Source organism: Caenorhabditis remanei, chromosome I (genome assembly GCF_010183535.1).
Source record: "Caenorhabditis remanei strain PX506 chromosome I, whole genome shotgun sequence".
Taxonomy (NCBI): domain Eukaryota; kingdom Metazoa; phylum Nematoda; class Chromadorea; order Rhabditida; family Rhabditidae; genus Caenorhabditis; species Caenorhabditis remanei.
Genome location: NC_071328.1, coordinates 13,604,149 through 13,628,695, shown reverse-complemented (window position 1 = coordinate 13,628,695; position 24,547 = coordinate 13,604,149). Strand labels below are relative to the sequence as shown.

Here is a 24,547-nt window from a genome sequence, read left to right as displayed (position 1 = left end):
TAGTATTAGGGATCTAGTCATTACACGTGATAACAAATAACAAATTTAATTCATTTCACTTTGTTTACCCCAATCAAGAAATTGTGCTTTCTTGATTTTTCTGGGTGCCCCCAAGAAATATGTATTAGAAAACTTTGATTTGTGAGTTACAAATTAAACATTTCCAAATTCCGCCCTTCTTATATCGATAATTTAAGGTTCATTTGTTTATTTTGTTTATTTGATTTCATTTTTCAATGTCTTGGCCTATCATTTTACTTGTTTGAAGGGGAAGTCTGGCAGCGGCTGAACCAACATCAAATCGACTTTAAAATATGTGATGCCTTCACTTTCGGGTGTTCAGAGCCTCAGACGAAATGTCTAACTGATTGCTGTTAGAATCCTATAGCTACTTCGCATTTCTACTCCGGTCGCTTGGTTAGTTGAATAGTGGGTGGTCAGGAGAATGTCCAGAATGACCCAGAAGGAGTTTGTCTTAATGTGAATTCTCTGTCTTGGAGGAATATTGGAAGAAAAAGCGTTCTTCTAGTTAGTGAATGCATTCTACAATAGATACTTCGCATTTTTTGTTACTGATTTTCAAAAAAAGTTAACTAAATTGAACATACATGTTTATAATAGAATTCTTATAGAAAACTCTCATTGATCGAGCTGCCTGATGTTGGTGTGATTGGAAAAAGAACCTCGAACGTGTGAACAATTCGACTTTTTATTAAACAAAGATGAACAACAAAAGTAACAGAATATGTGAAAAATCCGACATTAGAAATGAGGAAAAAGAGCCGCTCCCGTCCTCTCTTTTTTATATTTGGAGGGGCGGAGCAGAAATGGGAAAAGCAGGGGAAAGATGCATAATGAGTTTTAATATTGATTCGATTTGATTACATTCTTTCGAAATAAATGATTTTTTGAAAAGGGAACATTAAGTTTTGTTCAATCAAATGGAGTTACAAATACTTCAATACCTGCGGGACCAATGTGAATAGTCGCCTTCTTTGATCCATCATCAGTTTGGATAACCTTTTCGTCCAATTCGTTCAAATTCATTCCCAAAATCTGTTCTCCGTTATCTGTGATATTTGGGCCATCTAACCACAAAAGTTTTAGATTCGGAAACCCTCCAGTCTTCCACTTCCTAAGTACGACATCGAAATCCTTGTTTTCCAGAAGAGACTCTTCGAGTGTAATTTTACTGCAAGTACACGACAAAAGATTTTCCAAAGTAAACCAATCAGAATTCAAAATTCTAATTTTTCGCGACCATGAAGTGAAAACTTGTTCGAAAGCAGGATCCAAACTGGATGAGATGCTAAGATACCCAACCAGTCCCAAATTATTGGATATCTGGTTCCACCACAGGTTTTCATCCCTTGATCCTTCAAGTCGAATATAGAGCTTCTTGAATTCCAGTTGTAGATCAAATAATTTCGAAATTATTGGTTGAAATAGATCACTACAATAACTATTAAAACTAGTTGACATCTTGCATTGAAATATTTTCAATAAATGGTGAATAATGAATAGAAATCCTTCTAGACAGTTGTTCCAGAATGTTTTCATTCCTATTTGGAGATACTCAGCTCTTACAGTACAACTTGCGATAGAAATTTGTTGAATAGTTGAACTGTGACTTATCCGGGAATCTGGATGAATACCGACTTTAAATATATAAGACGGTCAAAATTTCAAAATTTTTTGCTAGCGATTATATTTTATTAAAAATTGAGAAACTCTGTACTAGCACATATTCATTTCTCAGCTTTGATTCCGTTGAAATATGTGTGAAAAATATCATGTAAGCACAAATCTGCTTCACTTTTGTCTGTTCACGTCATTTTCTGTTCTTTTTTCAAAGTTTATTCGAAAGTACAGAATCGGTATGGATACCGGTTCTGTACCAAGAAACTCCTCCAGATTTGGTATTCATACCTATTCTGTACTCTGCATAAAAGATCACGTGAAAAAAGTTTTTTCTCCAAGTTTATTCGAAAGTACAGAATCGGTATCGATACCAATTCTGTACCATTGTAAGTTCTGTATAAAAGGTCACGTGAAGAATTGAAAATCCACAATTTCAAAGTGTCAAATTTTATTTATGATTATTTTCGCTTACGTGGATTCAAATTTGATGTTCAACTAGTGGATAAACTGGCCAAAATGACAATTTTTGAGGAAAAGTTACCTAGATTCTGTAATTTGATTTTGATCAACTTCACCTTTTCTTATTCAACAACATTAAAAACGTCCGTTTTAATGAAATTTGCATAAAAAGGTTTGAAAATGTGTTTTCTTTTTAAGTAAGAGAAGGTAAAGTAAGTTGATGAAAACCTAATTACAGAATCTAGGTAACTTTTCCTCAAAAATTGTCATTTTGGTGAGTTTATCCACTTGATGAACATCAAATTTGAATCCACGTAAGCGAAAATAATCATAAATAAAATTTGACACTTTGAAATTGTGGATTTTCAATTTTTCACGTGACCTTTTATACAGAACTTACAATGCTGTTGTTTGGTACAAAATCGGTATCGATACCGTTTCTGTACTTTCGAATAAACTTGGAGAAAACTTTTTTCACGTGATCTTTTATGCAGAGTACAGAATAGGTATGAATACCAAATCTGGAGGAATTTCTTGGTACAAAATCGGTATCCATACCGATTCTGTACTTTTGAATAAACTTTGAAAAAAGAACAGAAAATGACGTGAACAGACAAAAGTGGAAAACTCTGTGCTTCACGTGCAACTTTTTCTAGCAATTGCCAGTTTATTGCAAAATCGTTCAAATTCAGGGAAATGCTGTATTTTCAGTACAGATTACTCACAGAAAACCACTTTTCAACTAGCTAGCAAAAAATTTTGAAATTCCAACCGTCTTATATCCTGGTTGTTTTCAGATTGAATTTCGATTACTTGTTTAAAGCAGTCTAGATCGACTATAACTTTTTGAGAGTACAAACGAGCATTATTTATTTGAGTGTAGATTCTCTTCGAGCAGAGGGAGAGCATGATTCTGGAAATTGCGAATAATTAGTCAGGTTAGGTTAATAAGGTTGACTCACTTTTCTTCTATATTCAACGATTTGAATATCTCACACTGAACCAATCGAGGAAGACGGAAGAGGGGAAAGGGAGAAGACATTTGGGGCAAAGATAGAAGGCGATGAAATGAGTATGAGGAAAATGAGAATAATGAGATGAGACGGAGGATTAGAAGAGTGTGTATAGAATCTGGGATGGGAGGAGTGTCTGCGTTTCGTGGCGAGACCACAACAAGCCTCTAGGAATATTAACGGATCGACCAACTCTAGTCGTACCATTGCGCCTATAGTCGATCTTTTCCCATAGACATCTAAAGTCTTGCCACGAAACGCAGCAAGTCGGAGATGTCTATAGGAAAATCACGGACATTGGTAGTACTGGGGTGGATCGATCCGTTATTTTCCCATAGACACCTCCGACTTTGTTGCGGAATTAATACGTTATCAACTCGCAACTGAGTGATAAATACTGAGCAGCTAGTCTCACAGCAGATTCACTATAATCTGCATAAGAAATGAATAAAATGAGCTTCAACAACTGCATGACACGCGACCTTCCAGTCTAATACCATCACTATTCTGGACGTGCCCTGGACCCAACCTGGTAACCTTACGATAAGGATCTACCCTACATTTCTGTGCAAATAAGGAAGAGGAAATCGTCAGAATGTCGTCGTCTCTCAATCACTCCCTGCTCTCTGCGTTCGACTGTCTATCAACGGTGATGTTGGCATCGTGGTTCGGAGGATCTTCACTGCTTGCGGAAGATCTACAATACGGTGACCAGCAGTATTCGACAAAAGAAGACTCAACGGCACCTATGGATCAGAGCTGCGCGGAAGTGATTTTTTCCAAAACGGAAGTCGGAAGTCGGAAGTAAAATTTCTAATCGGAAAACGGAAGTCGGAAGGCGGAAGTAAAATATTGAAAACGAAAGCCGGAAGTCGCAAGTGAAAAACGCCCGGAAGTCGGAAGTAGATTTTTTTCGCAAAGATTCAAAAGCTCCTAGAAAAAGTTCATAAAATTCGCGAAAATCAGTGAAAAATGAGTTTTTGGCTGAAGAATAGCCTGTTTTCTTCAACCAAAACCTTTTAGACCATTTTTCCTTGTATTTCTGCAAAATATACTTTTCGGAAATTCCACAATTATGGAATGACGGAAGTCGGAAGTAAACATCCGAAAACGGAAGTCGGAAGTCGGAAGTAAAATTTTCAAAACGGAAGTCGAAAGCCGGAAGTCAGAAGTGAAAAACAGCCCGGAAGTCGGGAGTCGGAAGTCGGAAGTTGGAATTCCGCGCAACTCTGCTATGGAACTCTTGATTAGACACGTTAATAAAGTTGTTGTTGCTCTCCTCCCTTTTCTTTCTCTCGCACACTAAAAGTGACATGGGCTCACCGTCCCATTTACGTGTCACGACAGACTTGGTGTGGTCTCGCCACGAAACGCAGACACTCCTCCAAGTTTATCATAGGGTGGTATGATCACGTAGTTCTTCCAGTCAGTGAATGAATTCTGAAGGAGATACGTCGCACTCTTTGCTACTTTTTTGAAAATATTTCAAAAAAAGTTGGGAAGGCGCGAAGCCGTCCCCGCTTTCACTGACGTGACCTCCGAACTGTCGTACTAGTGAACTCCATGCATAAAACCCAGACCCATGCATAAAACCCGCTCTACAATAAACTACTATTCTGTTTTGTCCTTCGATTTTATATTTATTGAATAAAGATAAATAACAAAAGAAGTAAAAACCATAAAGATATTACAAATGAGAAAAAGATGATAAGGCGCTCCCGTCCTATGGTTTTTAATGGTAGGGGTGGAGCAAAAATGGGAAAAGCAGGGGAAAGAAAGTGATAAAGATTTGATAAAGATTCGATTCTATTAAATTCTTTCAATATAAATCTTATTTTGAAAATGGGAGGAAGTAAGTAAAATGTTCATCAAACTGGAGTCACAGACATTTGAATCCAATGTTGGTTAAGTTCAATGGCTGCCGTCTTTGACCCATTATCAGATTGGATAACCATTCCGTTCAATTCGTTCAAATTAATTCCTAAGATCTGTTCTCTATCATCTGTGAAGCTCAGGCTAGTAATCTTCAGATGTTTTAGATTCGGTAATTCTCCAGCTCTCCATTTTCTGAGTACCTCATCCAAATCCTTGTTTCCCAAATAAGACTCTTCGAGTGTAATGTTAGTGGAAGTGCACGCCAAAAGAAACTCCACAGTGAACCAATCAGAACCCAAGATACTAATTTTTTGTGGCCATGATGTGATAACTGGTCTAAAACCAGGATTAGTAGTATTGGATAGGATTCTAAGACACTCAACTAGTCCAAGTTTGTTAGATATCTGGTTCCACAACAAGTTTTCATCATTTGATCCTTTGAGACAAATACAGAGCTTCTTGAAATCCAGTTGTTGATCAAACAACATTGAAATTGTTGGTTGAAATAATTTATTCCAATGACAAATAAAAGTAGTTGAAATCTTGCATCGAAACATCTTCAGAAGATGTCGAATAACAGATAGAAATCCTTCTCGATAATTCTTCCAGTACGTTCTGATTCCATTTTGGGTAGACACAACCGTTCCAGTACAACATGCGATAGAAGAATGTTGATCATTTGAATTGTGACTTTTCCAGAAATCTAGATGAATAGAAACTTGAAATGTGTCTTTGCTATTTTCAGAGCAAACTATGATTTCTCGGTTAAACATGCTCAGATCGACTATAACTTTTTGAGAGTACAAACGGGCATTACTGATTTGAGTAGAGATTTTCCTGGAGCAGAGGGAGAGATTGACTCTAGAAATAGGAAATAATTAGTTCGCTTAGGTTAATAAGATTAACTCACTTCTCACCGATACCCAACGATTTGAATACCTCACACAGGACCACTCCAGGAAGACGGAGGAGTGGAAATAGGGAAGACATTCGGGCAGACATGGACGATAATGAAATGAGTATGAGGAGAAAGGGAATAATGAGGAGTGTGTAAATAGAATCTGAGATTGGAGGAGTACCTGCGTTTCGTGGCGAGACCACAACAAGCCTATGGGAAAAAACGACGGATCGACTGTGTGCGCGATCGATTCGTTCTTTCTCCCATAGACATCTCAGATATCGCCACAAAACGCAGTCACTTCTCCAATCCCAGATTCTATTTTCACGAGAGAGGGAAAAATGTGATGCTTTCATGTTGCGGTGCTCAGAGCCTTAGACGAAGTGTCTAAGCAATAGCTGTGAAAATCCTGAAACAAAAAGTGTTTATAATAGAATTCTTATGAAAAACTCTCAGTGACCGAGTTCCCTCATGTTGATGTATTGATGTGAGTGGAAGAAGATCTTCAAACTTGGAAACAATTAGACATTTTTATTAAATAAAGATAAATAATTTTTTTTTAAAGTAGCAAAATGTAGGAAAAATCATGAAGACATTAGAATTGGAATGGAAAATGATAAGGCTCCCCTCTTTTTTAATGAGAAAGACGGAGCAGGAATGTGAGAAGCAGAGAAAAAGATATAATGAATATTAAAATAGATTCGATTCAATTAAATTCTTTAGATACTGTTTTTTGATTTTTGATAAGAAGGAAAAGTGCATACGTTTTTTTTATTTAAATGGAGTCACATAAATTTCGATCGCCCAGAAGAAGCCAAGTTTAATAGTTGCCTTCTTTGATCCATGATTAGTTTGGATCACCATTCCATCTAACTCCATCAAATTCCTTCCCAAAATCGTCGTTCCATTGTTTGTAAGATTTTTACCTTTGATGTACAGATATTCTAGATTTCGGAATCCTCCAGCCTTCCAATTCTTGAGTACCTCATCCAAATCCTTGTTTTCCAGGTCAGACAACACAAGTGTAATTCTTTGGCTAGTGCACGCCAAAAGAGATTCCAGAGTAAACCAAGCGGAAGTGTTGATAGTAATATTGTGCGGCCATGAAGTGAAAACTGGTTGGAAACCAGGATTAGTAGTATTGGATAGGACTTTAAGATTCTCAACCAGTCCAAAATTACTGGATATCTGATTCCATAACAAGTTTTGATCTTTTGATCCATCAAGTACGATATTGAGCGCTTTGAATTCCACTTCTTGGTCAAGCAACTCAGAAATAATTGGTTCAAACAAATCACCATTATTAAGAGGAAGATCAGTTGAAATCTTGCATTGAAACATCATCAATAGATGCCGAATAACAGATAGAAATCTTTCTTGACGATTTCCTCCAGAATTTGGATAGTACCTTTTCCAGACATCTGGATCAATGAAGACTTTAAATGCATCTTTGTCATTTTCAGAGTGAACTCTAATTCCTTGGTTGATCATGTCCAGACTGACTATAACCTTTTCAGAGTAGAAACGATTTTTATAGATTTGAGTGGAGACTTTCCAGGAGCAGAGGGAGAGTTTGATTCTGGAAATAGTGGAAGAACTAGTCAGATTAGGTTAGATAGGTAAACTCACTTCTCTTCGATACTCAATGATCTGAATACTTCGCACAGGACCAATCGAGGAAGACGGAGGAGGGGTAAGGGAGGCATTGGGGGACAGATAGAAAACGATAAAATGAGTATGAGGAGAACGAGAATAATGAGATGTGTGAATAGAATCTGAGGTTGGAGGAGTGCCTGCGTTTCGTGGCGAGACCACAACAAGCCTATGGGAAAAACGACGGATCTCGACTGTGTGCGCAATGGAAGTACTGGGGATCTATCGATCCGTTATTTCCCCATAGACATCTAAAGAGGTCACTGAGGAGTGAGAGCTCTTTGAGTGATGCATGGGGTTCAGTGGTATAAGAGTAATATAGGTTTATTGAGTATAAGTATATAGTAAGTGATAAAATAGGGGAAATGGGGGCAGAGAGAATGAGGGGAATGCAAGGAGAGTCGGGCAAGACTCCGATAGAATGACAGTAATGACAGGCAGACGGCCTGGGTCGAACGGATGTTCTTTTATACTACGGACTTATCAAGTATTATTCTTTGCGCAGCTTCTAAATCCTTCACGTTCTTTTGTTCCGGTAGATCTGCTTCTTTGATAGGCGGACTTCATAAAAGGGCAAGTGTCATCATCATGCGTCTCCTTATCTCCAGACAGTGGCGGCTGCAACCGCTTGATACCGTAGTTGAAGTCGCTGATCGTAGATAGCGACAACATCTAAGGTCTCGTCATGAAACACAGACATTCTTTTCCTTCTTTTCATTTTCCCCTAACCCATTCCCTCAACCCAACACTCCAAGACCTGCCCTGAGGGAAACGGCAAATCTATCCTCACCTAATTACTGTTAATGAACCACGGTGCGGGATAGAATGCCAAAAGACGCGAAAAAGGCCGAAAAAGTCATTATAGCCCGGCTCGGAGTAGAGTAACGACTAGCCATCCGGCCCGTGGTATGTATAAAACTCGTTGAGGTAGTAATGGACACCTGAAAAATCAGCTCAATTAGACACACGGAAGTCGGAAGTCGAGACTTGAAAGGTCCACTGGTACCAGATAAGTAAAATATTGGGAGTTTTATAATGCTCGAAGGGTAGTTATCAGAGTTGCATGGAATTCCGACTTCCGACTTCCGACTTCCGGGCATTTTTTCCATTCCAACTTCCGACTTCCGGATAGAGAATTTTACTTCCGACTTCCAACTTTCGACTTCCGGATAAGAAATTTTCACTTCCATGCAACTCTGGTAGTTATGCCGTCAATACAAAGAAAACAAAATGGGTTGAAAATGTTTATTATAGAATTCTTAACTGAATAATGTAAAGTTATGTTCATTCAATTGGTGTCACAGACATCTCAATATACTGTTGACCAAGTTCAATAGTTGCCTTTTTTGATCCATCATCAGTTTGGATAACCATTCCGTTTACTTCCCTCAAATTCATTCCCAAGATCGTCGCTTCAAAACTTGTAATATTTCGACTCTGGATCTTCAGACGCTCGAGATTCGGATTTCCTCCAGTCAGTCTTCCAATTCCTAAGTACCTCATCCAAATCCTTGTCTCCTAAACGAGACTCCTCGAGTCTAATTGTAGTGCAAGTACACGCCAAAAGAGATTTCAGAGTAAACCAATCGGAATTTCTGATGTTAATCTTCTGCGGCCATGAATTGAAAACTGGTCTGAAACCAGGGTTAGCAACGGATATGATTTTAAGATCCTCAATCAGTCCAAAATTACTAGATATCTGATTAAACAACACATTTTGGTTAATTAGGATACTGAGCATTTTGAATTTGAGTTGTAGACCAAACAACGTTGAAATCGTTAGATGAGATGAATCATTATGATAACAACTAACACTAGCTGAAATCTTGCATTGAAACATCTCTGATAGATGACGAATAACAGATAGAAATCCTTCTCGATCATTCTTCCAGAATGTTTCGATTCCTATTCTGGTAGACATAACTCTTACAGTAGAACATGCGATAGAAAATGCCTGAGTATTCGTATTGTGCCTATTCCAGTGATCAGGATCTTTACTAATAATATTCAGCAGATCCGTTTGTCTGTCCGTTTGTCGCCGACTCTAGCGCCTTCTGTACTGAACCGTTTTCAATGAAATTTACACAGATCGATTGGAAATTTGTCCCGGATGATGCCCGTCTATTTTTTTAGTTAGAAAAGTTCAAAACTAGGTCACTACGTGAAAAAAACGTGGTTTTCAAGCCTTTCAGTGGCTTTCATTTCCGAAATAGGGAAATAGGAGTTCACGGGGAAAATAGTTATAGAACTTTTTCATTCTTCAAATGAATTCATTTCTTCAAATTGTCAGGAAAAATGCGTGGGTTTTAAACAATTTTTTTGGTTCTATTCCAGGTTTCCAGGTTAGATATCCTTAAGACGTCCCTTAAAACACTTAAACGCCCCGTCATGCCCTAAATTGTTTCCGAAAGTTAAGACTTCCTTTCAAGTGTTCAAACGTCCCAAAAAAGATTTAGTCGCCCCAAAAATCGTTTAAAAGTTCCATAAAATGTTTAGACGTGGTTTCCTTAAAACATAGACACACTGATGCTTGCTTGCACTTTTTTCCATAACTTTAAGCTAGATGCTGGATGTCTCTGTGTTAAGGAATCCACTACTTCCCGGGTGCTGAGCCATTATCATGTCAAGATTCAAGGACGTTTTTGTTTTTAGGCAATCACTACTTCCAGGTGTCACAGCAAGCTCTTGGTTTTGAAAGTTTAAGGGACGTCCAAATATTTTTTGAACGACTAATTGGTTAAATAAAATTTTGGGATTTCAATCTGAACGGTTTTGGGACGTCTAAACATTTCTGAGCATTTTTGGGACCCAAAAGAACGTTTAAATGTTTTGTGGGACGTCTAAGTGTTTTAAAGAACGTTTAAGTGTTTTAAGGGACGTTCGAGTTTTCAAAGGACATCTAAACTGGAATAGAATATCTTTATTGACACCCTTTCAAAGTTGGACATTTTTAACTAAAAAACGGTCAAAGTTGTTCGATTTATGGCCATTACTGTACTCCATTTTTACCGGCTGTCTAACTTTCACACTTAGAAATATGTAGAATAGCTTTGAAGTCTTTTAGAGAGAAAAAATCAGAAAGCAGAACAGTTCAGATCAAACCAAACTGAAGAGAAGATTCCCGTGTATATGAGAAACAATCTTGAAAGATTTTGGGGAGAGAGGCGGCATCGCTGCCGATCAGTCAAAAACTTAAAAGTAGTACTTTAGGTTAATTTTTTAAAGATGTGAATAGGAAAATTTCCAAATTTCTAAGCTTCAGTAAAAGAGTTGGTAAGGCTTTCTCAGTCTGAAGCCAAAAAAGTCATTTGCTGTGTTTAGTACAATTCATTCTGAGACTTCGGATGTCTCCATCATTAAAGAAGTTGCAACAGTCAGAAGCTTAATAGAAATAAATTGAATGAAAAAACACTACTCAAAAAGTGGTGGTGATTTGTGAATAAGTAACTTTGTCGTTGATCAGTTACCTTCAAAAGGTAATAATTTCTAGGATGAGGATTTGTTAATACATGGTCCCAGTCTGCCATATTCAGAGAAGGGGGACAGCATTGTCGCCGAAGTTTGACATTAATATTTGAAAGATGACTCGCCTCTTGAGGAGGGAGAAAGGAGAGTTAAAAGTTCCTGTTCTTTTGAAATAGTGTGTTAGATAAAGCAGAAAAAATGAATACAGTTTCGATAAGTAAATTGAAAACTGCTCATATTGAAATCCTTTTTTCCTCAGGATAGAAATGTCACCGAGTAAATTTGTCGAAATCGTATCAGACAAGCAGAGATGTTTTAGTTGTTCTCTACCGGAACGGGCTGTTTAGCTAACAAAAATTACCGACAAGTGAAGAAAATTAATACGATCCAGGAGAAGGAGAAAATTCTGAGACCTCGATAGTTTGAACCATTTAAGAAGCGCCGCAGGCGCTGTAACACCCAGAAGGGTGGTGTAGAGAAGGAGGTTGAGCAGCCGTTAGGCTGCGTTAACCGACTGGTAAATTAAGATTTCAAATGTTTCTTTGTCATTTTCAGAATGAACTTTGATTTTGTGGCTTAAGCTGTCCAGATCGACTATAACCTTTTGAGAGTACAAACGAGCAATATTGATTTGAATCGAGGTTTTATTGGAGCATATGGAGAGCTTAATTCTGAAATTACGGAAATAATTAATTTGGTGAGCTTTGATAGATATACTTACTTCTCTCCGATGCTCAATGATTTGAATACTTCGCATAGGACGACTCCAGGGAGTCGGAGGAGGGGAAATGGTGACATCACAGAGACGGGTGGAGAAGGAATAGAGGGAGAAGTGAATAGAGATGAAGAGTGTCAACCAATGTAAGACATTGCCAGAGATACAAAACGATGAACTGAGTATGAAGAGAAAGGGAGTAATGAGATGTGTGAATAGAATCTGGGAATGGAGGAGTGCCTGCGTTTCCTGGCGAGACCACAACAAGTGTGTAGAATATCTATGGGAAAAAAGGATTTACTGTGTGCGCAATGGTACGACTAAAGTCGATCGATCCGTTATTTTTCCTATACGAATATGACGTAGTCTCGCGATATATGAAGACATGTTGTATCGAGTCACATTAGATTGCTATAAGTTTGATATTGGGCAATTTTACCATACTTGTCAAATGAGGGGCCGGCCCCCGGGCCGGGCCCGGCCCGGCTCCTCAGGCAATTTTTCATGGGGAAAAATTTTCCAAGTTACTCGTTTTTTATACTTTTTTCAAGATGATTTAGTATATTTTTCGAAAGATTGACTGAATTTTTCAGCCTTTACTCAAATTCGAAAAAAAAATTGAAAAAAATTTGGAAAAAAATCCTTCCAAACGACGGGCCTGAGGGGCCGGGCCTGAAGTTTTGGAAAAAAGCCTGGCCCGGCCCTTGACAAGTATAAATTTTACCATAGGAAGGTAAGACAACGTCATGGACAAACATTCTACTCGTTTGAATGAATAGCTTGGCAGCGGCCGACCCAACAACAGAGCTACTTTGAAAAATGTGAAGCTTTCACTATAGGGTGCTCAGAGTCTTAAACTAAGTGTCTAAGCGATAGCTGTAAGAATCCTGAAGCAAAAATGTTAGTTATAAAATTTTAATAAAAAATTCTCAGTTACTGAGTTCCCTGATGTTGATGTGTTGGTGTGAGTGGAAGAAGAACCTCAAACTTGGGAACAATCAGACCTTTTATTAAATAAAGATAAATAACAAAAAGCAAAAGGTGTGAAAAATCCTAGAGACATTAAAATCTTTCTAATGAAAAAGGCGGAGCAGGAACGTGAGAAGCAGGGAAAGAGATATAATGAATATTAATATAGATTCGATTCGATTAAATTCTTTAGATATTGTTTTTTGATTTTTGGAAAGGGGAGAACGTACATCAAGTTATGTTTGTTCAAATGGAGTCACATCCATTTCAATCCAAAAGATGCTAAGTTTAATAGTTGCCTTCTTTGATCCATCATCAGTTTGGATAACCTTTCCCCGCAATTCCAAAGGATTCATTCCCAAAATTGTTGTTCTATTAGTTTGAATATTGTGACTTCCGATGTACAGATATTCTAGATTCGGCAACTCTCCAGCTCTCCATTTTCTGAGTACCTCATCCAGATCCTTGTTTTCCAGATGAGACTGCAAAAGTATAATTTTAGTGGAAGTGCACGCCAAAAGAGATTCCAGAGTAAACCAAGCGGATGTGCTGATACTAATATTCTGCGGCCATGAAGAAAAAACTGGTTGGAAACCAGGATTAGTAGTATCGGATAGGACTTTAAGATTCTCAACCAGTCCAAAATTACTGGATATCTGATTCCATAACAAGTTTTGATCTTTTGATCCATCAAGTACGATATTGAGCGCCTTGAACTCCACTTGTAGATCAACCAACTCAGTAATAGTCAGTTCATACAAATCACTGTTATTGAAAGAAAGATCAGTTGAAATCGTGCATTGAAACATTTGCAATAGATGCCGAATAACAGATAGAAATCCTTCTTGACAAGTTTTTCCAGAATTTGAATAGAACCGTTTCCAGATATCTAGATCAATGAAGACTTTAAATGCATCTTTGTCATTTTCAGAGTGAACTCTGATTCCTTGGTTGATCATGTCCAGACTGACTATAACCTTTTGAGAGTACAAACGATCATTATAGATTTGAGTGGAGATTTTCTTGGAGCAGAGGGAAAGTTTGATTCTGAAAATAGTGGAAGAACTAGTTAGGTTAGGCTAGATAGATAAACTCACTTCTCTGCGATACTCAATGATCTAAATACATCGAACAAGACCAATCGAGGAAGACGGAGGAGGGGAAAGGGAGGCATTTGGGCAGACATAGCAGACGGTGAAATGCGTATGAGCAGAAAGGGAGAAAAAAGATGTGTGAATAGAATAATTTGGAGGAGTGCCTGCATTTCGTGGCGAGACCACAACAAGCCTATGGGAAAAATAACGTAGCGGCAGTGTGCGCAATGTTAGTACCGGGGTCTATCGATCCGTTATTTTCCCATAGACATCTAAGGTCTCGTCAGGAAACACAGACATAATTTTCCTTCTTTTCCTTTTCCCCGAACACATTCCCTCCACCCAACCCTCCTAGAACTGCTCGGCTACTTCCCGCAACAGTTACGCAGAATTGACAGCTTTTGCAACAGTTACGCGACAATATTGCAACAGTTCCACAGCAGTTAGGAAAAATCAGAACATATGCAACAGTTATACAGCTTTCACGGTATTGCGACTGATGGTTCCCTTGTTTTTGGGACATGCACCAGTTGTGCAACAATCTCACAACAGTTGCGCATCATCTATATATTCGCTCCAATGCAAATTGGACTTTGGGTGCATTTTTCATTTTTTCCAATGATTATTTATTGTCTATTTGACAAGTTGTATCATTTTTTCAACTTATTTTTACTCTAAAAATGTGAGTTGCTTCCCAACCGAATTTCATTGAAATATTCTTTTTTCAGTTCTAGAGTCGATGAGCTTGGTACACCGGACGTGTACACATAGTAGGAACTGGGAAACTTCACCGACCGTCGGTCATCATTGACTTTCAATGACGTTTTTAGGTTTTTTGTTTTATTAATTTTAATTTGATTTCCTTAAATTAAATATTATTAGTTATTTCTCTTATTCTGTTCACAAATTAACTATAATGATTAGAAACGAGAAGTAATCAGCACGCCGGCAGTACTGATGCAACAACTGTGTAGCATTCATGCAACACTTGCGCGCCTCTGACGCAGCAGGAGTAAACTCTTCAAATAACTGTACCAGTAGACACCTGAAAAAGCAGCGGAAATTGACACACGGTAGTCGGAAGTGAAGACTTTTTAAGGTCCACTAATATCAAATAAGTAAAATGTTAGGATTTTTCATGTTCAAATGGTAGCAATGTCCTCAGTACAACAATGTAATTAACTTTGTACTGTCGAAAAACATTTCGCTTCCGTGAAATGTTTACTTCCGCACAGCTCTGCTTGCAGTGCATGCTACTGATCTTTATCTTTTCTTTACTAATAACCAGTCGGTTAACGCAGCCTAACGGCTGCTCAACCTCTTTTTCTACACCACCCGTGTTGAAAATTTGAAGAAATGAATTCATTTGTAGAATGAAAAAGTTCTATAATTATTTCCCCCGTGAACTCCTATTTCCCTATTTCGGAAACAAAAGCCACTGAAAGGCTTGAAAACCACGTTTTTTCACCTAGTGACCTAGTCGAGACCTATTCTAACTAAAAAAATAGACGGGCATCATTAAGAGAAAATTTCTGATCTTTTGGTCCAAATTTGAAGAAAATCGGTTCAGTAGGAAGGGCGGTAGGATCGGCGACAGACACACAAACATACAGCCGTTTGCGTTTGTTAATAGTAAAGATATTCAACAGATTCCGTTTGTCTGTTTGTTTGTCGCCGATCATAACTCCTTCCGTAGTGGGCCGATTTCTATGAAACCTAGATAGATAGATTGGAAATTAGGCTTAGTTGATGCCCGAACTTTTCTTTTTTCAAAAAAGTTAATTTTGACGTCTTCTGGAGACGATGACATTTTTAGCGTTAAACCAATTATTTGTGTTGTTGAAATATATTTCACTATTTTCCTAAAGTTTCTAAGATTTTAGCTATGATCTGGAAAGTTACAAGAGCTCAAACTTTTTGATTCGAAAAAATGGAGGAGGTGTTTGTAACTCACTGAAACACGGTCAGAATTGTCTGAAAAGTTGTGTGAGCATTATTCTAGCTTTGAATAACTCGAATCAAAGATATTTTTAATTTTTGTCACCTAGTCATTTTTTACCATGGAGGGGGTACGTTGAAATGTCTCAAATTTCGTCACTTTTTTGATCGTAACTCACCTAGACAGTGGAATCTGGGAAAAGTCTTTGTAGTTTCAGATAGCCAACACAAATATGTCTCTTATCATCATAAATTTACTTCGGACCACAGTACTTCGACCACCCGAAAAATCCAAAAAACATGAAAAAAATGAGAAAATTTTCAAAAAAGTTATTTTTTCTATATGAAGCAGGAGAGCTAGAAAAAAGTTGTTATCTTGTAAAATGCACAAAATGAGGCTGGCAACCCATTTCTGAAGAGATTTTGATCCTATCTTTCGAAAGAAAAATTTTAATTTTTCAACTTCAATCGATCGTTTCGGTAGGTCAAAGGGGGCGGAGCCTAACCTGGTATAATATAAAATTCTTAGAATTCTTAGGGTAACAACATATCAAAAAATCAGCTGAAACGGATCACTTTGGTTTATGTGTAACATGCCCTGTAGGCCTATGCTCGAGGCAGTCAGAGATTGTCTCTTAAATGCGTTGAGAAAAGGTGTGTCCCGACAGGGTGGTAGAAAGTTCAAAACTACTGACTCGGTGTTTCTTTACTGCATTCTCGAGAGCGCCCGGCCGCGCATATTTGGTGTAGCGGTCTACGCAAATGACTCTTAAGCATGGGGTTGTGAGTTCGTTCCTCCCCGTGGTAAATGTTTTTTTTTCCTTTTTGGCCATAGGAAAGTAATTTATTGAGGAACTTCTGGATTAAAATGGAATGAATAGAAGTGACTATGATGAAAAATTGGTCAATAATTTTGTTATCGTTGGAGATGTTGCAAAATTAACCTTTATTATAAGGTCGGCGGATATGCCATCGATTTGAAATTGTTTTTCGGAGGAGGACTCGAAAGTTCGCAGTGAATTTTGAACCCATCTCACATACATAATGGGAGAGAGGGAAACCGGGGAAATATGTTTTTTTTTGTTAGCGAAGCCTACTAGGAAACTAAATAAATGGAAGAACACTACTCAGGAAGAGATGGTGATTTGTGAATAAGGAACTTCGTCGTAGCTCGGTTAAACACTAAAAAAGAAATTAATTCTAGGATGCGGGTTTGTTAAAGCATGGTCTAAGTCTGCCATACTGCTTTTTGGGGGAGGGAGGCGACATCGCCGCCGATCAGTAAAAAACTTTCTAATAAAAATTTAAGTGAATTTTTTGTAGATGTGACATAGAAGTCTCCAGATTTCTAATCTTCAGTTTTGTGAAACGGTTTCTGATCCAAACGAGAACGATTAAAATGAAAAAAGACTTAATAACGGTTATGTTTAACTTTCAAACCGAGAAATGTATAAACTATGTAGTTCTGAAGTAGCTTAGAGAAGAGAGGCTGCATCCCAACAATCAAAAAAAGAAGGAAGAAGGACTTTTTCGATCAAACCGGACTAAAAGATTTCCGTGTGTAAGATTTTGAGCTTGAAACCTTGAAAGATTTTGAGGGAGGGAGGCGGCATCGCCGCCGATCAGTAAAAAACTTAAAAATAATACTCTAATCCTACCATGCGTGTAATGAATAAAAGAATGCTACTCACGTAGTGATGGTTATTTTTGAATAAGGAACTTTGTCGCAGCTCAATTGCCTTCAAAAAAGTAATAAATTCTAGGATGAGGATCTGTTAGAACATCGTCTTAATTTGCCATACTTATTTACCTTGAAGAGGAAGGGGCATCGCCGCCGATCAGTAGGGAAAAAAGAAAGAGTATAAGAAAAACAAGAGTTATTATGCTTCAGTTCTTTGGCAAGATTATTTTTAAATAAGGAAAACATAGGAAAGTTCAGATTTGTAAAAAGAAAAACCACTCATTCTAAAAGACATATTCCATCGGAATAGAAAAAATCATTGAATGAATTCCTATCAAGCGCCGTAGGCGCTGTAAAACAGAGAAGGGTGGTGTAGAGAAGGAGGTTTAGCAGCCGTAGGCTGCGTCAACCGACTGGTTTTTAAGGATGACGAAATTGAATAAGAATGTTTATTATAAAATTCTTAATTTAGTAAATCGAAGTTATGTTTATTCAAAAGGAGTCACAGATATTTTAATACTTCGGGAGATAATTCTGATAGTTGCCTTCTTTGATCCATCATTAGTTTGGATAACCTTCCCAGCTAATTCCCTCAAATTCATTCCCAGAATATGTTTTCCATTATCTGTAAAGCTCATGCTGATAATCTCTAGATATTTTAAATTTGGTAACCCTCCAATCATCCAATTCCTGAGTATCACATCGAAATCCTTGTTTTCCAGATGAGACTGCACAAGTGTAATTGTAGTGGAAGTGCACGCCAAGAGATATTCCAGAGTGAACCAATCGGAAGTCGTGATATTAATTTTTGGTGGCCATGAATGGAAAAATGGTCTGAAACCGAGATCACAAATAGATGTGATGCGAAGATACTCAACCAGTCCCAAATTTCTGGATATCCGGTTCCACAAGAAGTTTTCCTCCATTGATCCTTTAAGGCAAATACAGAGCATCTTGAATTCAAGTTGTAGATCAAGCAACTTTAAAATTGTTGGTTGAAAAAAATTGCTAAAATGACAATTATAACTAGTGGAAATCTTGAATTGAAGCATCTTTGATAGGTGTCGAATAACAGATAGAAATCCTTCTCGACGATTTTTCCAGAAAATTTTGATTCCTGTTGGGTTAGAGGTTACTGCGACCGTGCAACATGCGATAGAAAATTGTTGGGCATTTGAATTTTGACTTTTCGAGATATCTAGAAAAATGAAAATATCAAATGTATCTTTGTCATTTTCAGAGCAAACTATGATGCTTTGTTTTAAGCAGTCCAGATCGACTATAACTTTTTGAGAGTATAAACGATCATTATTGATTTGAGTGGAGATTTTCTTCGAGCAGATGGAGAGCTTGAATCTGGAAACAAATGAAAGACTAGTTAGGTTAGATTAGATAAGGTTAGCTCACTTCTCACCGATTTGAATACTTCGAACAGGACCAATCGAGGAAGACGGAGGAGAGGAAATGGGGAAGACATTCGGGCAGACATAGACGATAATATGAGGAGAAAGGGAGTAATGAAATGTGTAAACAGAATATGGGAATGGAAGAGTGCCTGCGTTTCGTGGCGAGACCTCAGATGTCTATGGGAAGAATAACGGATCGACTGTGTGCGCAATGGCAGTACTGCGAGGTTTTGTGGGGGTCTATGGGAGACTATGAGGAAAAAGGGAGAAAGGAGATGAGACTAAGGAAGGTCTGAGGAAGTGTCTCTGAGAAGATACCGGATCGACTGTTTGCGCACTGGTAGAACTGGGGTCGATCGATCCGTCATTTTTCCCATAGGCTCATTGTGGTCTCGCCTCGAAACGCAGGCACTCCTCCAATCCCAGACACACGGATGTCGGTAGTCGGAAGTGACCAAATAATTAATCAGATTCGAAAATAGATTTCAAAATTCCAGCCGATTTCCTCCCCTACTTAGAGGGTGGCTAGTATTACAGATTTTTCTCCTCTCTGGTCATCTACCATTCAACTCAGAAATCAACCAAAATCACTCGAAATCCAGTCGATACCGCATTTCTGTACACATGGGGCATCGAGATCGCCCAGAAACGGGAATTTTTATCAAAAATCTATTCATTTCCGAAGAACTTAATATTTCGATTGTCGTATAAGGGGCATGTCCATTTATCAATAAAAAAAGATTATGAACATTTTATTGTAAATAAACAGCTGGTACCAAAATGAAAATCGAAATTATGGATTATTAAAATTTAAGAAAATATTAATTATCGATTGATAGCAGGACAGAGAAAATCGAATGAATCTGTGACGAATCGAATCTTATTTCTTGATTCGTTTCTTCTGCTCCTCGGCTCTCTTCAACTCATCCATCTCCTTTCGAACCACATCACAGAGATGTCCGATCAGTGACATCTGCATTGTCGTGTATCGTAATCTGGGCTCTTTATCTCGAATATTCTTCTCCTCCTTATATTTGTCACATGCCATGTTCAACAATTCGTGACTCTCGATCATCGTTTGACCTTCTTCGTTTGTTGGGATGAGAGACATTCTGGAAGAAGGCATTTAGGTTAGGGAGAGGTTTGGTATGAACAGGAACAGAATAAGAGGGTGCTTCCGGAAGAGAGAGGAAAATGAGGGAAGACTGACTGGCATCAAGTCTCTCATTGGGGGCCTTACAAAAGACAGATGGGTAAATCGCGCGTCTGAGAATTAAAGTCACCAAATCGATAATTTAGGGTTCATTTATTTATTTTCTTTATTTGATTTTACCTGAGGTCTCGCCACGAACGCAGACACTCCTCCATTCCCAGATTATTTACACATCTCAATACTCCTCAGTCTCGTCTTATTGGAAAATAAGTGACTGGGACAGTTGTATCCTCACTATCGATCCTCCAGACTTGACCACGGTTCATTGCGTAGCGGTTGCGTTGCGGCTTTAAATTGCGGTGCGTCCAAGATTTACATTCTCACCAAATCAATATAAAAGACGTTCTCACCTCATATTACCCCAATTATTTATTCCTATCATCTCTGCCCCAATGTCTTCCCCATTTCCCCTCCTCCGTCTTCCTGGAGTGGTCCTGTGTGAGGTATTCAAATCATTGAGTATCGGTGAGAAGTGAGTTAACCTTATTTTGTGAGTCTAACCTGTCAAATTATTATCTATTTCCAGAATTAAACTCTCCTTCTGCTCCAAGAAAATCTCCACTCAAATCAATAATGCTCGTTTGTACTCACAAAACGTTATAGTCGATCTGGATATGTTAAACCGAAAAATCAGAGTTCGCTCTGAAAATAGCAAAGATACATTTCAAGTTTCTATTCATCTAGATTTCTGGGAAAACCACAATTCAAATACTGAACAATTTTCTATCAAATTTTGTAATGTAAGAGTTATGTCTATGCGATTAAGAATCAGAACATTCCGGACAAATCATCAAGAAGGATTTCTATCAATTATTCGGCATCTATTGAAGATGTTTCAATGCAAAATTTCAACTAGTGATAGTTGTTTTGCTAGTGATTTATTTCAACCAACAATTTCAATGTTGTTTGATCTACAATTGGAATTCAAGACGCTCTGTATTCGCCTTGATGGAGTAAAATATCGAAACTTGTTGTGGAACCAGATATCCAGGTATTTGGGATTTGTTGAGTGTCTCAACATCTCGTCTAGTTTTGATATTGATTTTACACTAGTTTTCACTTCATGGCCACAAGAAATTGTGATCATGCGTTCCGCTTGGTTCACTCTAAAATCTCTCTTGGCGTGTGCTTCTTTTATAATTACACTTTACGATTCTTATCTGGAAAACAAGGATATGGATGAGATACTCAAGAATTGGAAGACTGGAGGGTTACCAAATCTGAAACGTCTGGCGATTGATAGTCTTAGCTTCAAAGACAATGGAGAACATATTTTGGGAATGAATTGGAGCGAATTAGACGGGATGGTTATCAAAGCTGATGATGGATTAAAAATGGCAACTATTCAACTTCGCCCCCATCGTATTGAAATGTCTGTGACTCCATTTGAATGAATTTAACTTCATGTAAAGATCGTCTATATCGAAAAAAAGAAAACAGGAGCGGCCTATCTTCTTTCTCCCCATTTCTAATGTTGTTATGATTTTTCACACCGTTTTTTAATTTTTATTATTTATCTTTATGTAATAAAATGTCTAATTGTTCCCAAGTTTGAGGTTCTTCTACCACTCCCACCAACACTTGACATCAGAGCATTCTATAATAACCAATTTTATTCAATTTAGTCAACTCTATTTAAAAATCAGTAGCAAACACTGCGAGGTATCTATTCTAGAATTCATTCACTCTAGAATTCATTCACTGACAGAGAATTACCATTAAGAGGAATGCGAAGTAGCTTCAGAATTCTTACGGCAATCAGTTAGACACTTCGCCTAAAGCTCTGATCACCCTAAAGTGAAAGTATCATATCTATCAGAGTAGCTCTTGTGAAAGGGTAGAACCCAGAGTATGTCTGTCTTCCTCCTTTTCTCTAACCTCTCTTCTCTAGGCGTCTCAACACAAAGAGGAAAAGTCGGAGAAGACTGGCTCCGCTACATATTATTTCTCACTTATATTATTCTCTTATATAATCTATATATATATAAACCATGCATTAATAATCAACACTAATCCACTTCATATAGGCCCGAGGAATCAGGACAAGGTTGAGCATTCAGAAGGGGTTCTGGAGCGATCTTCACACTCTGTTGTTGGGTCGGCCGCAGTCAGCCTTTACGTCTCCTACTTTCTATCTTGTTGATTTTTTCCATCACAATTTTAATTTTTAAATTCTACCTGACCCCCTCTCTCGTGTAAATCAGACTTGTCGCGGGCCGGGCTAAAATCAGAATGCCTATGGGAAAAAAGGATTGTCTGTTTAGGGTCGATCGATCCGTTATTTTTCCCATTGGCTTGTTGTGGTCTCGCCACGAAACGCCACCACTCTTTCAACCCCAGATTCGATTCACACGAGAGAGGGATCTGAGATCAACAAGATAGAAAATAAGAATAGATATGAAGACATGTTGTACCGAGCCAAATGAGGTTGCTAGTAGTTTGAGATTGAGCGATTTAACCATAGGAAGATAAGACCTCGTCATGGGCAATCATTCTACTCGTTTATAAAGGAGAGCCTGACAGCGGCCGAATCAACATCAGAGCTACTTTGAAAGAAGTGATGCCTTTAGGGTTCTTCAGGGTGCTCAGAGCCTTCGACGAAGTGTCTCAGCGATTACTGTGAAAATTCAAAAAAAAAAGCAAAACATGTTTGTTACAAAATTTTTACGAAGAGCTCTCAGAGATTGAGTCTCCCGATGTTGCCGCTGTGTTGGTGTGAGTGGAAGAAGAACATCAATCTTGGGAATAATTAGACATTTTATTAAATAAAGATATATAATAAAAGTAACAAAAGTTGTGAAACATCATAAAAACATTAGAAATGGGAAAAAGATGATAAGGCGTTCCGGTCCTCTCCTTTATAATGAGAGGGGCGGAGCAGGAATGTGAAAAGCAGGGGAAGAGAAATAATGAATACATATTAATGTATATTCGATTCGATTAAATTCTTTCGATATATTTGATCTTTAGAAAAGGAGAGAGCGTACATTTATTTTGATTATTGAAATTGAGTCACGGACATTTCAATCCAATGTTGGCCAAGTTTGATAGTTGCCGTCTTTGATCCATCATCAGTTTGGATAACCATCCCGTCTATTTCCAATAGATTCATTCCCAAGATATGTTCTCTATTCTCTTCGAATCTCCAGCTGGCAATGATCAGACGCTTTAGATTCGGTAACTCTCCAGCTCTCCATTCTCTGAGTATCTTATCCATGTCCTTGTTTTCCAGATGAGAATAGTAAAGTGTAATTGTAGAAGAAGTGCACGCCAAAAGGGATTCCAGAGTGAACCAATAGCAATCCCAGATCGTGATGCTTTGTGGCCATGAAGTGAAAACTAGTTTAAAATTAGTATCAAAACTAGACAAGATTATGAGACACTCAACAAGTTCCAAGTTCCTGGAGATCTGGTTCCACAACAAGTTTTCATCCTTTGATCTTTTAAAGTGAATATAGAGCGCTTTGAATTCCAGTTGCAGATCAAACAACTTAGAAATAGTTGGTTGAAATAAATCACTATGAAAACAACCTTCACTAGTTGAAATCTTGCAATGAAACATCTTCAATAGATGCCGAATAATTGATAGAAATCCTTCTTGATGATTCGCCCAGAATGTTTCGATTCCTGTGGAACAACATGCCATAGAAAATTGTTGAGTATTTGATCTGAGAGTTTTCTTGGTTTCTGCAGAAATGAAAACGTCAAATGTATCCTCGTTATTTTCTAAGTGAACTCTGATTTTTTTGTAACACATGTCCAGATCGACTATAACTTTTTGAGAGTACAAACGAGCATCATTGATTTGAATGGAGAGTTTCTTGGAGCAGAGGGAGAGCTTGATTCTGAAAATACGGAAATAATTAATTTGGAGAGGTTTCATAGGTATACTCACTTCTCTCCGATACTCAATGATTTGAATACCTCACACAGGACTAATCGAGGAAGACGGAGGAGGGGAAATGGGGAAGACATTAGGGCAGAGATAGAAGACAATGAAATGAGTAGAGGGAGAGACTGAGGAGTGTGTAAATAGAATCTGGTATTGGAGGAGTGCCTGTGTTTTGTGGCGAGACCACAACTAGCCTCTAGGAATAATAACGGATCGGTCGACCCCAATACTACTATTGCGCGCACAGTCGATCCCTTATTTTCCCACAGGCTTGTTGTGGTCTCGCCACGAAACGCAGGCCCTCCTCCAATCCCAGATTCTATTTACACGAGAGAGGAGGTTAAGTAGAATTTAAAAATCAAAATTGTGATTCATAATCTTTCCCTAGTTAGAGATTAAGGGATTTTTCTTCTTTCTAGATGGGGTAACAAATAATAAATTTTACTAACTCCCATTTTGAAGAGAATCATCAAAATCAATAATTGCCTCTTTCAACCCATCGTGCTATGTCTTAGCCATGGAGGAAATATTGGAAAACAAGTTTTTCTCCTAATAAATTCTGAATAAGATACCTTGCAGTGTTTGGTACTGATTTTCAAATGTTTTCAAAGAGAGTAACAACAAATTTGAATAAA

General features: G+C 38.0%; 8 protein-coding genes across 8 annotated transcripts; 1 reads left to right on the top strand and 7 right to left on the bottom strand.

Annotated features, from left to right (window-relative positions):
• Positions 1–933: 933 nt before the first annotated feature.
• GCK72_003011 (uncharacterized protein) lies at positions 934–1,482 on the bottom strand (the record flags this gene model as incomplete). The annotated part of the gene is made up of 1 exon (XM_053723752.1): positions 934–1,482. The coding sequence occupies one exon, from the start codon at positions 1,480–1,482 to the stop codon at positions 934–936; it is 549 nt and encodes a 182-aa protein (XP_053592397.1).
• Positions 1,483–4,981: 3,499 nt separating this feature from the next.
• Positions 4,982–5,476, bottom strand: GCK72_003010 (uncharacterized protein; the record flags this gene model as incomplete). Its single annotated transcript, XM_053723751.1, has 1 exon — positions 4,982–5,476. The coding sequence occupies one exon, from the start codon at positions 5,474–5,476 to the stop codon at positions 4,982–4,984; it is 495 nt and encodes a 164-aa protein (XP_053592396.1).
• A 3,347-nt stretch (positions 5,477–8,823) lies between these two features.
• On the bottom strand, positions 8,824–9,423 carry GCK72_003009 (uncharacterized protein; the record flags this gene model as incomplete). The annotated part of the gene is made up of 3 exons (XM_053723750.1): positions 8,824–8,976; positions 9,038–9,173; positions 9,353–9,423. The coding sequence occupies 3 exons, from the start codon at positions 9,421–9,423 to the stop codon at positions 8,824–8,826; spliced, it is 360 nt and encodes a 119-aa protein (XP_053592395.1).
• A 3,501-nt stretch (positions 9,424–12,924) lies between these two features.
• GCK72_003008 (uncharacterized protein) lies at positions 12,925–13,862 on the bottom strand (the record flags this gene model as incomplete). Its single annotated transcript, XM_003092462.2, has 2 exons — positions 12,925–13,735; positions 13,786–13,862. The coding sequence occupies 2 exons, from the start codon at positions 13,860–13,862 to the stop codon at positions 12,925–12,927; spliced, it is 888 nt and encodes a 295-aa protein (XP_003092510.2).
• A 4,027-nt stretch (positions 13,863–17,889) lies between these two features.
• Positions 17,890–18,327, bottom strand: GCK72_003007 (uncharacterized protein; the record flags this gene model as incomplete). Its single annotated transcript, XM_053723749.1, has 1 exon — positions 17,890–18,327. One exon carries the CDS (start codon positions 18,325–18,327, stop codon positions 17,890–17,892), a length of 438 nt encoding a protein of 145 aa, XP_053592394.1.
• A 1,360-nt stretch (positions 18,328–19,687) lies between these two features.
• On the bottom strand, positions 19,688–19,918 carry GCK72_003006 (uncharacterized protein; the record flags this gene model as incomplete). Its single annotated transcript, XM_053723748.1, has 1 exon — positions 19,688–19,918. The coding sequence occupies one exon, from the start codon at positions 19,916–19,918 to the stop codon at positions 19,688–19,690; it is 231 nt and encodes a 76-aa protein (XP_053592393.1).
• Positions 19,919–20,919: 1,001 nt separating this feature from the next.
• GCK72_003005 (uncharacterized protein) lies at positions 20,920–21,414 on the top strand (the record flags this gene model as incomplete). The annotated part of the gene is made up of 1 exon (XM_003092456.2): positions 20,920–21,414. One exon carries the CDS (start codon positions 20,920–20,922, stop codon positions 21,412–21,414), a length of 495 nt encoding a protein of 164 aa, XP_003092504.2.
• Positions 21,415–23,018: 1,604 nt separating this feature from the next.
• GCK72_003004 (uncharacterized protein) lies at positions 23,019–23,995 on the bottom strand (the record flags this gene model as incomplete). The annotated part of the gene is made up of 2 exons (XM_053723747.1): positions 23,019–23,865; positions 23,916–23,995. 2 exons carry the CDS (start codon positions 23,993–23,995, stop codon positions 23,019–23,021), a joined length of 927 nt encoding a protein of 308 aa, XP_053592392.1.
• Between the last annotated feature and the right edge of the window lie 552 nt (positions 23,996–24,547).